We start from the raw sequence: 18,059 nt of genomic DNA, 5'->3' as shown, positions 1-18,059 counted from the left end.
TCATGTAATTGACAGGTTATAGAATGGAGAAGAGAGAAAGGAAAGGGAATACAACTCGAGATTTTAGAGATTTTAGAATTTTAATGGAGAATTTTAATCTTAAGGATATCACTATGAATAAAAAGAGAGATTCTCAGGTGCCCTAGAGAGATGGAGTTTTCCTCACATCAGTCTTAGCACAGAATTGGAGAAAATGACAAGGAAAAAAAAAGCACAGAATAAGACAAAGCCTTCAGCCATTTTGTTTTTCTGGTGAGGTTTATTATGTCTCTACCTGTTCCCACTCATGTTTAGCAACGGCAGAAGGCCTAGACTCAAGCCCTTCCAAGCCACAGAAATCCATGATTTGGGAATGAAGGGAGAATGAAAGAAGGGATGAGTTGTAACAGGGTGATATTGACTCCAAGGATTTTATACTGGTGTAATATACTTCTGACCTAGAATTTCTAGAGATCTCATGGGAGACTGATTACAGATCTACTGCAATAGTCTTGGACTGTCGTCTGTTGGTTCCACTAATTCAAATGTTACTGTGCTGTGGCTCGAGGCTAGCTGTCACCATGTACTCAAAGAAGCTGGTTTTGACCAAGTAAGCACCTCTTTGGAAATGGCCCCCATTACTGTAATAGGCTTTAAACATCTCTGTTTGGACCAGGCTGCTAACTGTGTGTTGCAAATGATTGTTGGTGCATAATGTATCAAGAAAGCCAGTGAAGTAAAGTGAAAAATTCTCAGATAAACAAGAAGGCAAGAAGGCAGTCCTTCAGTTTATAAAAGTTTCTTGAATTTATTAATAGAATGATGGCTTTTTTTTTTTTTTGACAGGCAGAGTGGACAGTGAGAGAGAGAGAGAGAGAGAGAAAGGTCTTCCTTTGCCGTTGGTTCACCCTCCAATGGCCGCAGCGGCCGGCGCACCGCTCTGATCCGATGGCAGGAGCCAGGTGTTTCTCCTGGTCTCCCATGGGGTGCAGGGCCCAAGCACTTGGGCCATCCTCCACTGCACTCCCTGGCCACAGCAGAGAGCTGGCCTGGAAGAGGGCCAACCGGGACAGAATCCGGTGCCCCAACCGGGACTAGAACCTGGTGTGCCGGCGCCGCAAGGCAGAGGATTAGCCTAGTGAGCCGTGGCGCCGGCCTTTGATGGCTTTTCAAAAAGGTAAATACCTTAGTGTGCTCAGCCAGGATTTTTGGTGAAAACTATCATTTTGCAGAGTAGTTTTTAACCAATATATGTTTGACTCTGCAAATATTAATCATTTCATTTTTTCATTTTTTAGATTTTACTTATTTATTTGAAAGGCAGAGTGACAGAGAGGCAGAGGCAGAGAGAAAGGTCTTCCATCCACTGGTTCACTCCCTAGATGGCCACAACAGCCAGAGCTGCACCGATCTGGAACCAGGAGCCAGGAGCTTCTTCCAGGTCTCTCATGTGGGTGCAGGGGCCCAAGGACTTGGGTCACCTTCTACTGCTTTCCCAGGTCATAGCAGAGAGCTGGATCCGAAAAGGAGCAGCTGGGACTAAAACTGGCGCCCATATGGGATGCTGGCGCTTCAGGCCAGGGTGTTAACCTACTGTGCCACAGCGCCGGCCCCCTGATTTGATTTTTTTTAAGAATTATTTATTTATTTGAAAGGCAGAGTTAAGAGAGGCAGAGAAGAGGCAGAGAGAGAGAGAGAGAGAGAGAAAGAGTGAGAGAGAAACAGAGAGAAAGAGAGGTCTTTCATTCGCAGGTTGACTCCCCAGGTGGCTGCAACAGTGGGAGCTGGACCAATCCAAAGCCAGGAGCCAAGGAGCTTCTTCTAAGTCTCCCATGTGGATGCAGGGGTAATCCTCCACTGCCCTCCAAGATGTATTAGGAGGGAGCTGGATCGGAAATACAGCAGCCAGGACTCGAACTGGCACCCATATGTAATGCCAGCACCGCAGGTGTCAGCTTTGCCTGCTACACCACAGCACTGGCCCCAATATTAATCATTTTCTATGTGGCAGGCATTTTCTTAGATCCTAGGGCGTGGATCTTGTTCTCAAGAACATTATTGTGCAATCTATATAGTGTCTATCACATTCCATGAGGAATAGTAATAATTCCAGGTGCCAATTTCTGTCTTCTAGAAGGTTGTTCAGGGAGAAACAAGACTTGGTGTGATGGTTAGGAATAGACATGGCTGTATGTTCTTCCCTCCACTTGAGTCTGACTCTGTCAACCTATGGGTTTGTCTATGTCTGTGTCCTCCAAAGGAATGATTTTCTTAAGGAAATAAAGATCATGTCCCGCCTCAAGGACCCAAACATCATTAGGCTCTTAGCCGTGTGTATCACTGACGACCCTCTGTGCATGATCACCGAGTACATGGAGAATGGAGATCTCAATCAATTCCTTTCCCGTCATGAGCCCCCCAGTTCTTGCGCTGGCAACGTCCCCACTGTCAGGTAAATGAACAAGGTCTTCTATTTCTCTCCTGGGGCCATGACAGGAAGCTGGGATCTGAAAATGGGGAGCAGTCAGCCTTCAAGTTCACCATGGTTTTGGGAGAGTGAGACAGGTCACTGTGTAGGGATAATGGAACAACTGCAAGGGATTTGTTAAGAATAGAGATTGGATGTTGAGATGGGATGTTGAGACGGAAACCCTGATTTGTCAATGTCAACTTTAGAGTGTATACCTGGCATGGCTTCTCTTTCCATCGGCTACTTTCTCTCTTGTGTATTTCCTCAGTTACACCAACCTGAAGTTTATGGCTACCCAGATTGCCTCCGGCATGAAGTATCTTTCCTCTCTTAACTTTGTCCACCGAGATCTGGCCACGCGAAACTGCTTAGTAGGGAAGAACTACACCATCAAGATAGCTGATTTTGGCATGAGCAGAAACCTGTACAGTGGGGACTACTACCGGATCCAGGGCCGAGCAGTGCTTCCCATCCGCTGGATGTCTTGGGAGAGCATCTTGCTGGTGAGTTCCCTACCCGAGCAGCTGAGATGTAGGACACATGACAGGTGGGGATAAACCTGAGACAGCAGGAGGAAGACTCAGTAGACTTTGACTGTTTCTTTGATTTGAGATGGTTTTCTCTGTACACCAAATTTTATTATTGTTTAACAGTTGCCTGTTTCTGCTGAAAAAGTAATACTCTCATTATAGAAAATTCAGAGAAAAAAGTTAGAAGGTATGGTAGAAGACTCAGTATCTCCTTTTTCTCCCTTCTCACCTAATGATTTGTTTTAATTAATTCAGGGTGTAATAGCCTTTATCGTTTGGAGAAATTGTATCCAAACAATGTATTTTTTTGTTCTATATTAATTTTGTAACCATGCTCCCCATTAATTATTTAGACAGATCTCTGTATTTTTACCTTAATTTTTAAAGGAAGATTTATTTATTTATTTGAAAGGCAGAGTTATAGAAGGAGAGGGAGAGGCAGACGGAGAGGGATTTTCCATCTGCAGGTTCACTCTTCAAATGGCCACAATAGCCAGGGCTGGGCCAGGTCAAAGCCAGGATCCAGGAGTTTCATCTGGGTCTCCCACATGGGTAGCCATATTCTGCTTCTTTTTAAGTAAGGATTTGTATAGAAAATAGAGCAGCAAGGACTCAAATTGGCACTCATATGGGATGTTGGTGTCACAGGGGATGGTTTAACCAGCTGTGCCACAATAGGGGCCTCCATATTTTTACTTTAATGATTTTTACAATTGACATTTTATTTTAAGTTCATCATTCATTGCTTTATAAGTTTTATTCAATTAGTAGTATTCTGCATCGTGAATAAACAATTTTTTCCTAAGGTCTTTCTTGGAGGTGTATTTTCTCACCATGCATATCTGAGACATTTTACTGTTAATTTGACAATTGCTTGCCTGATTTATAGAATTATTAGACTACAAAATTTTACATTCTACAAAGTTATACATTTACTTAACTTTGTCTTTTGTTTTCTGTAATATTGCAGAGAAAAATCCCATGATTAATTTAGTGTTGTTCACTTTTAGTTTATCTGCTTATCTCCTATTCATATTCTTAGAAGATCCTTGAATTAATTCTGAAATGAGAAAATACATAGCTATCCATTCCCCTCACCAAAATGATGATTGTCAATGTCTTGGTATAATTACTTTGAGGAATTTTTCAATGTATGTATTTTTTCCATGAATACATATGTATTTACTTTGCATTGCATAACTGGGATGATTCTATGCCATGCAGTCCTCTTTGTTTTTTACTTAACATTTTATCATTGATATTTCCAATGCCATTAAAAATTCTTTGAAACATTTTTTAATTTATTTTTTATTTGGTAAATATAAATTTCCAAAGTACAGTTAATGAATTACAATGGCTTCCCCCCCTTAAGCATTATTTTTAACAGCTGCATAATGTCCCGATGTTATAAACTTATCCTACAATTTAATGCAAGCATGATTCTAGCTTCCTGCTAATACATACCCTGGGAGGAAGCAGGTGATGGCTCAAGTATTGAGCCTGGATTGAATTCTCATCTCCTGACTTCAGCCTGGGCTGTTATATACATTTGTGTAGTGACCAGCAGATAGGAGGTTTCTGTGTCTCTCTGTCTCTCTGCCTCTCAAATAAAAAAAACATTAATGCATGCCAACTACATCTGAGTCTCACTGTTGTCACTTGTTAAAGACTATTTTCAAGACTGACTACCAGCTGGCGCCGCGGCTCACTTGGCTAATCCTCTGCCTTGTGGCGCTGGCACACTGGGTTCTAGTCCTGGTTGCCCCTCTTCCAGGCCAGCTCTCTGCTGTGGCCAGGGAGTGCAGTGGAGGATGGCCCAAGTGCTTGGGCCCTGCACCCCATGGGAGACCAGGAGAAGTACCTGGTTCCTGCCTTCGGATCAGTGCGGTGCGGCGGCCATTGGAGGGTGAACCAACGGCAAAAAAAGGAAGACCTTTCTCTCTCTCTCACTGTCCACTCTGCCTGTAAAAAAAAAAAAAAAAAAAAAAAAGACTGACTCCCATTGAACTGGAAAGTAAGGGTATGAAGTTCACCAGAAGACTTCTTCCCGGCACTTAATTCAGATTCTTCTAATGGAAAAACAGTTGACTTCCCATTCTAATTTCGCCTTTCCCATGGGCATTTTTCTAGGGCTATCCTAGAGCCTAAAGTCTGACTTTCTAACTTGCTTATGGGTACAGCTTATGGGTCATTTATAAGGGAAGCAAAATACAAGGGGATTTCAAAAATTTGAGAAAAATGAAATTAAAAGATAATTTATTAGAGCTCTTCCAAAAGTTTATAAAAAGGTATACTAATTACAAAATTGTGCAAGGATTTCAATGTTTTTGCATGAAAAGAATCATATATATAAATAATATATTTTTATTTATTTGAAAGGCAGAGTTACAGAGAGAGAGAGAAAGAGAAAAAGATCTTCCATCCATTGCTTTACTCTGCAGATGGCCACAACAGCCAGGGCTGGGCCAGACTGAAATCAGGATCCAGGAGCTTCTTCTGGGTTTCCCATGTAGGTTCAAGGGCCCAGGTACTGGGCCATTTTCCACTGCTTTCCCAGGCTGTTAGCAAGGAGCTGGATTGGAAGTGGAGCAGTAAGGTCTCGAATGGGCACCCATATGGGATGCTGGCACACTGGCACCACAAACAGTGGCTTTACCTGCTACACCACAATGCCAGCCCCAGAACCTTATATTTTAATTCCATTTTGCCCTAACTGTTTGAAGTATGCTCATAAACTGACGTCACGAGGATGAGAGAATGAAGCTTTTCCTTTTCCTTTTCCTTCCTTTCCACAGGCAGAGTGGACAGTGTGAGAGAGAGAGACAGAGAGAAAGGTCTTCCTTTGCCGTTGGTTCACCCTTCAATGGCCACTGTGGCTGGCGCACCGCGCTGATCCGAAGCCAGGAGCCAGGTGCTTCTCCTGGTCTCCCATGTGGGTGCAGGGCCCGAGCACTTGGGCCATCCTCCACTGCACTCCCGGGCCACAGCAGAGAGCTGGCCTGGAAGAGGGGCAACCGGGACAGAATCCGGTGCCCCGACCGGGACTAGAACCCGGTGTGCCGGCGCCGCAGGCGGAGGATTAGCCTATTAAGCCACGGCGCCGGCCCCTTTCTTTTCTTATTAAAAATTTATTTATTTATTTATTTGAAAGGAAGAGTTACAGAGAGGCAGAGCCAGGGAGAGAGAGAGAGGTCTTCTAACCTCTGGTTCACTCCCCAAATGGCTGCAACAGCCGGAGCCGAGCCGATCCAATGCCAGGAGCCTGGAATTTTTTCTGGGTCTCCCACACAGGTACAGGGGCCCAAACACTTGGGTCATCTTCTACTGCTTCCCCAGGCCATAGCAGAGAGCTGAATCGGAAGAGGAGCAGCCGAGACTGAAACTGGCACCCATGTGGGATGCCGGCACTATAGGCGATGGCTTTACCTGCTGTGCCACAGCACTGGCCCCAGGGCCTGTTTCTTTGACAACTTTCTATTGTCACTCTGGATCCTCCATACTTATCTTGGCTGTTTCAATTTTCCTTGTCCTTGGATAGAGAAGGAGGTTAACCCCAGATTATGGAAATGTAACCTTTTCTTGTGCATATGTTAATCTGATTTTTCCCTCTTTTCCTTAATTTGAATAGGGCAAATTCACCACAGCAAGTGATGTGTGGGCCTTTGGGGTGACTCTGTGGGAAACTTTCACCTTTTGCCAGGAGCAGCCCTATTCCCAACTGTCAGATGAACAGGTTATTGAGAATACTGGAGAGTTCTTCCGAGACCAAGGGAGGCAGGTAAGAACTGCCGGGGATGCATGGACGTAGCCAGGGTACTCTGGAGGGAGGGAGGAAGGAAAGTCCTGAGTTAGCAATGCTGGAGCAGGAAGAGAGGCTATCTGGATCATAACCATCTGCTGTGAACTGTCCAGGTGGTATGCAAGGCCCAGGCCCTCCTTAGGCATCGGTACACTCTGCCGCTTTATCCACATGTCAACTCATTGCTGCAGGGCACGAGGGGTTATATCATGCTTCTCCCCTACTCAAATGTAGCAGCAAATAAAATCCTACCTGGTAGCTGTGATTTATTTCTTGATCTACACTGCATGGTTTGTTTTCCTGGTTGAAAAAATGTAATCATAGAAGCGGAAAGGGAGCTTATTAGTGCTGTTAAAAATATACGCTAGTGTGAGAATTGCTGCCGGTTTAGACCGCCCGGCAGTGTTTGCAGACTTCGATGCCCAGAAACCGTCATGCGTGTCCTGGACTTGCTGCTCTTTCCAGGACCAGTCAATGAGGCCTCTTAGGATTCAGGGAATTCTGTCTTCTGCAGCTCACAAGGAATCCCAGTTCATAGCCAACTACTCCAAGCTTTGTTTGGGTGACTCAGTTTTGAATGTTCCTACAATAGCCAGGATTTAAAGCTTGGTAGTAACCAGTGTCCTACAGCACCCAAAAGTGACCTGGCTGCAGCATAGCCTTGAATCGCAGCAACTCCAACAGGAAAATGATAGCACTCAGGGGAAGACTTTTGCTTCAACAGATCCAGGCAAGCAAGAGATCAGGTTAATACACGGTGCATGTTGCAAATGAGAGAAGGATCCTGCAATTGAATTTATTCTTGATGTTCTATTTTGGTAGCAAGGAGTTATCAAAAGGATCTATATGGGTTATAAGGCAATTGCCTTCTTCCTATGGTCAAGGGCAGACATACTCCTGTGTGCATAACTGGGGGAAAACATTTGCTTTTTTCCTCCCAGACTAAAGCATCCCAGCCAACACAGTGACCTATTAGAAGATACATGACCAATTGAAGGCGGTGAGCTCAATTAGGAAGTGTAATCTTCTTTATCATAATCATGGTCTTAATTTGAGTGTATCCCAGAATTATAAGTAAAGTGGTGGGAACATTCTAAGCCCTTGAGTCTTCAGTGACTAAAATCCTACAGGGATTTTTTGTTGTTGTTGTTGTTTTTAACATGTACAATTGGATCTTTGAACATTGGACAAAAGGAAGGTCTTTCCCTTCCCACCCCGCTTCTTGTCCACTGTCCACCTTGCCTTAAAAGTATTCTTGATATTATGTCTTTTTTGGCTAAGCACTAAAAAGTTATGTTAATTATTTCAATGTTATGTCAGAAACACTGTTTGATCATTTGATAGCAGTTTTAATTTTAACAATTATTTTATTTTTCTTATTTCTTTTAAAATAATCAGTTTAAAGATTCACCATTAGTAATCTTCACTAGACACTCATGGTGCACCAAGTATATATTTTGACCAACACCAAGTGGTGCAGTGATAAAGTCAAATATTTGACCCAAGAATGACCAAAGCCAAATGTTACCGTTAAATACTAAGAAAATTTCTCACTTATAAGCATAAGAATATGTTTTTATAAAAACTTACTAAATTTAATGTATAAATGTATTAAACATAATTTATAAACACTTCATTTATTATGTCATGATATTTAATTATTATGAAATTTATTCTTAAATTTCAATATTCCAATTTTGAAAGTTTGGTATGAGAATTAGGGATATGGTTGATATGAGAATTAGGAAAAAAATTCTCAATTTTTTCAGAAGTTTCTGTAGTCCCTCAACTACACATGTGTTCTGTGACTCATTTTCAAATGGCGTGGCTAACTTGTTGAACATGATGGGTATAATGCAGGAGAAAAATTCTAGTCCCATGAATTTTAAAGGAATTTATATTCAGGATTCATAGGACTTGCAAATCTTAAATAATTTTTTTCAATTGAAAGTTCTCAGAAGTGTATAGCAATTATTTCAGTAATTTAAAAATGTATGAAATTTTTGCTTTCAATTTAACTCATGAGATGCGATGAATTCCAAGATAGCATATTTCTTGAAAGTTTATGATCTAAATGGAATTAAATAACTGAAAGTAATATAATTTTAAAAGTTTTGTTTAATGTTTAATATTTTGCTACCTTTAATAACATTAAACAAATGTAATATGAGATATTATGAAATATAACTTTAAATATTGACCAAGTTTATAATATTTTGAAATGCCAACCCTAATAAATTATTTATTATTTCTACTTTATGAACATCTTTTAGCTTGAGAAGCATTTTTTTCAATTATCTAGTGAACACTTCAGGAAGGACTTAACAAATTTTTTTTTAAAGTTTGAAAGGCAGAGTTACAGAAAGGCAGTGGCCAAGAGAGAGAAAGAGAGGTCTTCCATCCACTGGTTCACACCCCAGATGGCCACAAAGGTCAGAGCTGTGCAGATCCGAAACTGGGAGCCAGGAGCTTCTTCTGGGTCTCCCACATGGGTGCAGGGACCCAAGGACTTGGGCCATTTTCCATTGCTTTTCCAGGCCATAGCAGAGAGCTGGATCAGAAGTCAAGCAGCCAGGACTCGAACTGGAGCCCATACGGGATGTTGGCACCGCAGACGGTGGCTTTACCTGCTATACCACAGTGCCGGCCCCTTAAGTTTTGCCTTAAAATATGAGAGTGTCTATTATCCTGTACTCTTATGAATATTGATATTTCCTTTTAAGATTTTGGAAATTTATAGTTTTAGTCCTTCAAAAGATACGAAGTTAAGGCTTGTCAGATTTAATCATGTATTCCAATAAAAGTCACAGATATTGGAGAGGTCAGAGGGAATAAACCCAGCTCTTAGGATATATGACATCGGCTGGTGTTGGTGTGGGAGAAATTAGGGCAGGGGAAGTGGTTATTGATTAGTTAGCTCTAGATGTTTAATTGGGCCAAAGGCAGTGGAAGGTTCAAAGAGCGTGGACAAGTTAGATATGGTTCAGGAATGTGTTGATAGGTGAGGCTGCCCAAAAATGTTGGTAAGGAGATGACAGCAATGGATTACAGACAGTAGCAGATGATCTGAGAGTCAACAGAATAGCATATTTCTATAGAAGCAGTAACTGGTGATTTGGGAGTAGAGCCAAAGGCTAGAATTCAGGACAGGGCTACAGATGGAGTAAATGTACAGATGTTAATGTGGTAAACTGAAAATCCAGTTTTTTTTGGATGGACCAGTATAGGAGAGGAGGAGCACAGAGAATATTGTGGTCAGCAGCTGCATGAATGCATCTTGTGCTCCAGTTTCTGCATCTGGCTAAGATTTTATTCCATTTGGGGCGCTGAGGCCACTGATATATTTTCTGTATCTGCCATGATAAATGTCAACGTGGGTGGGCCAAAAATGAAAGATTTGTCCTCCTTTTGGTTCAGTTTCATCTTTTGCATGAAAGCTGGGGCCACAGAAAGGCACATTAGGAAATTCTTCTTCAGAGAATTAGAGAAGACAAGGGGTGCAGGATAGGATTTACCACTCAGGTGAGTAGGATGAACACATGCCACACCTAGTTCAGTTTTCCAGTTCAAGACAGTGGGGAAGGAGCAAATCAAACCATGATGCAACAACTCTTCCTTTTCTCTCTTAATATTCTCCCTCTCTCTCTCCCTTCTGTTTATTTTTGTTTCCAAAGACTTACCTCCCTCAACCAGCCATTTGCCCTGACTCTGTGTATAAGCTGATGCTCAGCTGCTGGAGACGAGATACCAAGCAGCGTCCCTCGTTCCAAGAAATCCACCTTCTGCTCCTCCAGCAAGGAGACGAGTGAAGCTGTCTGTGCCTGGCAACATTCCGAAGGCCCAGGTCTTCCCACAAGACCTACCACTCACCCACGCTAAGCCACTTCATCCGGACATTTAGTGGACCTGAGGGACAGAGGCTGGTTTGCTTTGTTCTCTCTCTGTCCCTCATCTCCCCCACTCCCTCCCTTTACTCATATATATATATATATATATATATACTTTTTTTACATTAAAGAACTAAAAATGAAAAAAAAGCCTAGGGCATATAAAATAAAGTAAAGAAATCTTACTTGATATTACCAAAGTGTTGGATAACAAAGGCTAGAAATTTCAGATAATTTATAAAGGTGAAATATGCTTGTGTTTATTAATGTGCAAATTCTACAATATTTTTTCTATGCAGCCTTCTAAAATATCTTCAGAAAGAAAAACTTGAAGAATAGTAATATCTTGGGAAACGTGGGAGTAGGCCTTGGGAAAACACTTTATAGGTGTGGAAAATCTGAGAACATGGTGCATAGCAACTCATTACAGATGCATGATCTATCATTCTTTGTATTTCCCTCTCCCGTCAATGTGGATAACCATTGTTGAAAACTCAGTTTCTTGGAATGAATGTTTTGTTCATTTATGGACAAGGGTCATGGTTGAAGTCTGTACAGGAAATGATGGGATGTGGATGGGAGAGATGGTACGTTGCAAGGCCTTGTGAAGGAAATTGTCATTTACAGCAATAGAAAAACAAAGAGGACTCACTCATGGAAGGATTCTTGAGTAGATAACGGACACAGAAAAGATAGTTTAAGGAAGACAGTTAACAGGTGGGCTTTTCATTATTTATTTGTGATTTTTGCAGAGTTCTCTTTGGCTGGTCGGACATTTCCATATGTGTGTGCATGTGTGTTTCAAGTGAGAACCTGATTTTTAAGTTAGCAAACACTGTGTTTTGATTTCTGTATGCTAACCCCTTTGGTTCATCTTGACCAAATCTTTTAGCTATTCCAGTTAATGAGGACTCAATAGGACCATGGACTGGGGGCTGAGTTACTCAGGCATAAGTTTCTAGAGGCCATGTATAACAGGGTATCTCCAAGAAGTTGAGTTAGAACCAATGAGGGGAAGTTACAGGGAGCCTGCTTTCCACCACTTATTAGGGGAAACACAGCTAGAGTTGGGACATATAAGGATGAATGCAAGGGAAGTCCTCAGTCATTGAAGATTCTGTTCAAATACAGGTTACAGAATATGAATGAAAAGTGGAAGTTTTAAAACACAAGGCAGAGGGTTGTATGAGATGATATTTCATGCCCTTCTAGAGAGATACAGAGTGAGCATCCCCTGCCACTGCTTAGCATACACGCTTCTGCCTCCAAGAATGGTGAGACCAGCAAAAAAGAAGGCATTTGGCTGTAGTCTCAGAATTCATGGAGGCTAATACCCTGTTAAATGGGAGTCCCCTCAGAGTGGATTCTGAGCTGTCACATTTCAGAAATTCTTAGGTTCACTGGAAAGCAGCGAAGGTGGAAAGGAAACCCGACACTCCATTGAGAGGAAACAAGAAAAGATGACAGAAGCAGCTTCCCACGCTGAGAGGACATGTTCTTGACCCTGTGGGTCTCCTGTTGCCCTCACCACCCCACCTTCCACAAAGTTTCTCCACTTGGGTGTTTCCCCTGTTCAGCCTTCAACATTGCTCCAGGCCATTCCATAAGCCTCAATCCCAAGCCCCCCAAAGCCATTTTTGAGGTCATCTTCTGACCATAGCCAGTGCCCTGTCCCCATGGTTATCCCATGACTTGGCTCTTATTCTCTCCCAGCACTAAACTTTGGAGAGATGATTGTATTGAGTCTGGAGAGCATTGATTTGGGAGCTTTGATCTTTCTCCCCCAAGCCAAATGTGTAAACTTGGACAAATCATTGTCTCTCCAAATTTTGCTTCCTTATCTTTAAAGTGAGGGAATGGGAATAGATTGTCTTGAAGTCTCTTCCAGTTCTGTTAGGTCCAGTGTTTGCAGTGTTTGGATCAATAACTGCTGCAGATTCCGGAATTTAGTTACCACCTGTGAGAAGTCACTGTAATAGTAGCCATAGTAACACCTGTTATCTGTATAGCGCCTTAAAGCTTACCAGGTGTTTCCAATATACATTATCTTGTTTGCTGTCTTGCAAGGCCAGACATGTCCTCTTGTGCCTTGGGACCTGCACACTCTGATTTCAAAATAAGTGTTAACTTCATTAGAAGCAGAGACATGAAATCAGGATGTACAGCCAATTCCCCAGATCCACATGCATCTGGCAGGACTATGCCCAGACAGTGCCATGGCTTTTTATGCAGCATGAGAAAATAATACAGTTTCCCTTTTCTTATTACCTTATTATCCCAATTCACCATATTCCATGATTCTGTAAAAATCACGTCTAAAGTGAAATTATCAGGATTTCCATGTTTCAGGTGGCTGCCAAATATGCAATCTCACATACAGAAATCCGTGTGTTGGATAAGGAAGACTTCCCGCTGTAACTGAATCCTTTGTATTAGCAACACAGGCATGACCTCTAGCCTGGCCATACTCACAGGTCTTAGCAGCACAAATCGAAGGGATACAGTGAAGTCTTAGTCTATAGAATTAAAAAGCAGTGCAAATCTGAGCGAGAGGAATGAAACTAGGATATATTTGGAAAAGGAGATAGGAAAAATGATGAGAAACTGTGGGGCAGTTTTGCAGTAAGGTATCTTCTCCATGGGATAGGTGAACTGTTTTATGGCCAGACTATGTTTTTGACCTGCCACATCTAAAATTATTATAATTATCTGGTTAAACGCTGATAGCCATGTCCAAATCTTGCTGTGTGGTTCACACACATACATGATCTAAAAAGATCTGGAGTAGAAAGAAGCACCCGAAGAGAAAATGTGGTTTTAAAATAGCAGGAAGATCCTTTTGAATGTATAAGGCTGTGTAACAGGGTGGATTGTATGTAAGTGGGGTGAACAATGGATATGTGAATGTGCATGGGACTGAACAGGGAGGAAGGTGAGGGCTAGAAAGGAGAATACAGAGAGGCAGTGGGGAGTTCTCAGGAAAGACACAGGGAAGAGTCAGGTTAAGCGAATAAGAAACAAAGGTGGCTGGAGCGGTTGGGAATCCAGTCAGAGCAGAAAACAAGTCCTTCTGCAGGGAGACATGAGAGAGAGAATAGAGGGATAGAAGATATGGATGGAGAAAGAAGAAATTCTGCGTAAAGGGATGATAAAGATTTATTAAAAATGAAAAGTCAAGTGCAACGTATGAAAAGGAAGGAGGTTCTTTTGGAGTTTTGAGAAAGGAGATGTCCTTTGTGGATATAAAAACACATAAGCAGCCATCAGGGAATGACCTTTCATCTCAGAGGAAGTGGGCAAGGGTGGCAGTGTGAACACCTGTGGTTCTAGACAAGTTCCAGTGCTGCTGAGAAGAATCCAAATCATTGCCTGAACTGGCCTTGGCTTTCCAAGTGCTGCTTGGGAAATGAAAACCTAGAAAGGGGAAAGGGAGAATGGATGGGATTTCATAAATCTCTGTGTTCCTTTCGCTTTCCTCTGTGAGTGAAATCCATGTTCACTCATGCCTTTCTCTGCTATGCCCAGAACAGCTACAGGCAAACATGGGAACAGAAGAGATAAGTTAGACAAGGTGAAATCTTGTGTACAATTTGCACACAAAGAAGTAGGTGCCATGTTGGAAACATGTGTTTTCCTAGTCTCATCCAGGCTTCCCACAAGAAAGCCATGATGTGGGGTAGACCATGTGTTTTAAGTAAAGGAGAACAGAAGGGGAGTGTCGGAAGGAGGGAAGGAGATGAAGATGTTATCAGGAAATATACTAAAACAGAATAGCATCTGTTTTGCCCAAAAATAATAAAAAGGAAAAAAAAGAAAGAAAATAAATGTACAGTATGAGTATCTGGCTATTAAGTCTTTGATCCTCAGTTGAGTTCTAGACCTGGAATTTACCATTTTAGACTTTTATTTCCAGCAAGGATGCACATGGTAGGTCCCTATTGCTTCTGGAAGATGTAGATCCTGGGAAATCCCTCTGAATTGAAATGTGACATTTTTATAGAAATGGATGAATGCTTTTTCCTTGTTAAATGTTTTGAAATGCTGAATTGAGAAAGAGACTGCAGAGGTTAGTGGTGATTTGATTTCTGCATGCATTCTCAGATACCATTAGCTTCACGGCTTTGTAACAGAAGGGGTGAGTAATTGTTTGGTTGCCAAACCTTTTTAAACATTTAGCTATTTTGAAATAATTTAAGACTCACAAGAAGTTGCAAAAATAGTACAGAGCAGCCTTACCCTAGATCCAAATTTCCTCACTAACAATACTATACCTAGTCGATTTTCAAAATCAGAAAATTGACCATGGCATAATACTGTTAACTGAACTACAGACTTTATGGGGATCCCACTAGCTTTGCCCAACATGCACTCATTTAGGTGCTAGATACTTTCAACCCTTACTGATTAGTAACCTGGTCTTGGTTGGATGCAGCTGAGAGACAGTATCTGCAATTCTACAAGATTCAAGAGAATATAAGAAATTAATCTGTTTCTTTCTTAATGAGCAGTATATTGCCTACACTGTTTCTAAATTTTTTGATTAGTTTGGCTCTTTGACATCTGAAAAGGTCCAGGGATCATGTAGAAGGATTAGGCTACACAAAAAATGGTAAGACCTGTTCATGGCTTGTTGTCTAGAGAACTAAGTATAGACCTTAGATGGTTCTTGAAGTTCCAACAAGTGATTGGGATTGCAGTGGGGACAAGCAGAGAACTGTAGGATAAATCAGTATTTTGGTCAGGAGTTAGGTGGCAATCACTGGAACCAAGCAGAGCTTATGGAAGGAATATAATACAACAGTATGGACTCTTAATGTGTGATAAAACATTGTTTTCCGAGAAGTTTCCTTTGCCCAAATATCTATTCTTAAATAGAATAACAACCACATAGGATGAAACTGAATGAAAACACAACCTGGGGGAAAGCTGAAACTCTGGTTTTGTGAATTACAGCATTGTGTTTTATGATAACATTATTAAGCTTAATATTTAAGGATCACAAGATTGTAACAGTGTGTGTCTCATAAAGTTCCTAGCACATAGTGAGCACTCAATAAATATTTACTGCATGTCATTTTTAGAATGAATAAAATATAGAAATAAAAAGTTGTCATGGAACATTACTAGGCTGAGTTTAGGGAGAATTTCTTTGCTGTGACATAGAGGGTTTATTTTCAAATAAGAGGAAAGACGGGAAAGTGCCCAGATTTGTACCTGGTGAAGGCCAGCCTCCAGTGGGTATGCTTTCTGATGGTGAAATTGATCTATGGAAATGCCATATTCTTTGAAGTACTTAGACAGCAATGAGAGGCAGTTCTGGACAAGGCATCAAAGCAGAGACCAGACGGCCGCAGACTCAGTGCACCTGAAACAAGCCATCTAGTTTCCCCTGCAGACACCTTGTCGACAACTTCGTGCATCTCTGCTGGAGAAAGAGCTGAGGCCTTAGCCAGCCTGCGCTTACCCACAGTCATGATCACCTGTCAGGAAGAAGTTGCAAAGAGAGCCGAGGGAAAGCACTATGAGATACGGTCATCATTGTCAGTGAAAAACTGTTTTTCTTGAAAAGAGGCTTGGAAATAACTGCAAATTGGGAGAATTCCTACAAACACACCAAGAATCTGTAATCTAGTGTATCCGTGTTATGTTCTTTTACTATCCTGATATTCTGTTCTTCTACCCTGCTGTCTGGTGACTTCTCTGAGGACCGAGTTTCAGCAGCAAAGCGGTGCACTCCGTCATGAGCAAGAAGCATCGGGCTTTGCTCTGCAGGCGTTGGGGGATGATGTGTCTTGTTGAGGGGTGAATAACAAACGGATTTAATTCCTGCTTAAAACAATCATTGTATTCCAAAATAGAATACGAAAAATTCCTCTGTAATAGAAAAAGAAATGTGATTCCAACTGTATATTTTCTTTTCTTTATTTATTCTCTGTAAGTCTGTCAGAATGATAAATTGTAAATAACAATGATTAAAGAGTCGTGCTACTGATGGAGCCCTCTTCCTGCGTGAATTGCTTCAGTTCTGACTGTTGTTACCCTCCTCCCTACGTTATTTCTGGAGAAGCCATGGGGCACAGGGCCGAGCTGGGGTGTAGGTGGGGTGGACAGCTGTCTTTTGGGGCTGACAGAGGGGTATTTAAACAGGCCTTGAAAACATTAGTTGAATACATTAGTTGACTTCACACTGGGAGAAAAGCATCTTGGTTTTGAACAAATCCAAACACACTAGAGATTGGGATTTTGTGTCCTCACAATTAGTCCAGTTCTGGAGAACCCAGTGCAGGCCAAACTCTGAATGTTTATTGTTATTGTTCCAGATTTGTCTTGTTTGACACACAGAAATCCCTTCTCAATCAAAATACGATCTGTCTCTAAACATGTCTCAACAAAGACTAGGAACAACCAGAATACAGACTCACACTTCACAACAGAGATCAGGAGAAAACCATCTGGAACAACATGTTTCTGATTTGTCCCCTGAAGAGGAAGTTTATATTTTTACTTTTCTGAGCATGCTTTTTTCCAGCAAGGATCATAGTGGGTAAAGGAATGGATATAAATTTTCAGAGACTAGCCAGAGGACTCATGAAAGCACACCCTGACTCCCACGCTTGATCCTAGTCAAAAGGCTGAGAAGCGGCACACCTTGACTCCTCAGCGTGTCTAGTCTGCAGGACTAAAGGCTAGGCGTTCTAGTAGCTGTGTGGTGGGAGTGGGAGTGGGAGTGGGAGTGGGAGTGGGAGGAGAAACAAAGGAGGAAAACACAAACAGGAGAGCAGAGATAGTTAAAGTGACACCACACCACTTGTAACACCAGGCCAAGATTTAAAAGTTGATATGTTTATGGTATAAACATGCTATGCATATATTTGAATATATAAGTCACTGGGCACAGAGATTATATCTACTCTTGAATTTGAAATAACACGTTAAAATTGGCCTTTTGGCTAAGATCAAGTGTGAAATAACAAGTTAAAGGACTCTGTATTTTATTCAGAGACTAGCAAACTGATTTATCTCCGTTTATAATTGTATATTCATTTCTTAGTTGAAGAAGAAATGTACACTATTCTATCTTCTGGGCCTTGAATCCTAAACAGCACTGACTCCCAACACACAGCCTCTTATCGTCTAATGAACTGGGCAAAATCCTGCTCCCAAAGCTGTTTTGGGTCAGGTTGGATGTATAACGATTTGAAGGGAAGAGGGCTGGGATGAAGAGTTCATACAAGGGAAGCCACATGGCACTTCCAGCAGCATTCTTCTGCCTCTGCAAACTAGAGACAAGTTACTGCTGGCGAGTTTCATATGGACTGAGAACAGGGCTCTGTTGTGGGAGCTTAGATGCACTTACCCATCCTCTACCTAAGGACTGTTTCAGGTACCATAAA

At 41.7% G+C, this 18,059-nt stretch overlaps 1 protein-coding gene across 9 annotated transcripts in view; it reads left to right on the top strand.

The window, feature by feature from the left end:
* Positions 1 to 16,661, top strand: part of DDR2 (discoidin domain receptor tyrosine kinase 2) — a 176,995-nt gene extending 160,334 nt beyond the window's left edge. For all 9 annotated transcript variants that reach the window (XM_017345723.3, XM_017345728.4, XM_070077432.2 and 6 more), the window contains 4 exons: positions 2,240 to 2,431; positions 2,718 to 2,952; positions 6,608 to 6,757; positions 10,453 to 16,661. In XM_017345723.3, the coding sequence (XP_017201212.1) occupies positions 2,240 to 2,431; positions 2,718 to 2,952; positions 6,608 to 6,757; positions 10,453 to 10,587 (712 nt within the window). In that variant the 3' untranslated portion in view covers positions 10,588 to 16,661. The remainder of the gene's footprint in view (positions 1 to 2,239; positions 2,432 to 2,717; positions 2,953 to 6,607; positions 6,758 to 10,452) is intronic.
* Positions 16,662 to 18,059: the final 1,398 nt, after the last annotated feature.

The sequence above is a fragment of the Oryctolagus cuniculus genome, chromosome 7, assembly GCF_051225735.1.
Source record: "Oryctolagus cuniculus isolate XC-2025 breed Fujian yellow rabbit chromosome 7, ASM5122573v1, whole genome shotgun sequence".
In the NCBI taxonomy this organism is placed as follows: domain Eukaryota; kingdom Metazoa; phylum Chordata; class Mammalia; order Lagomorpha; family Leporidae; genus Oryctolagus; species Oryctolagus cuniculus.
Note: the sequence above shows the minus strand (reverse complement) of the source record. Positions and strands in the feature narration are given on the sequence as shown.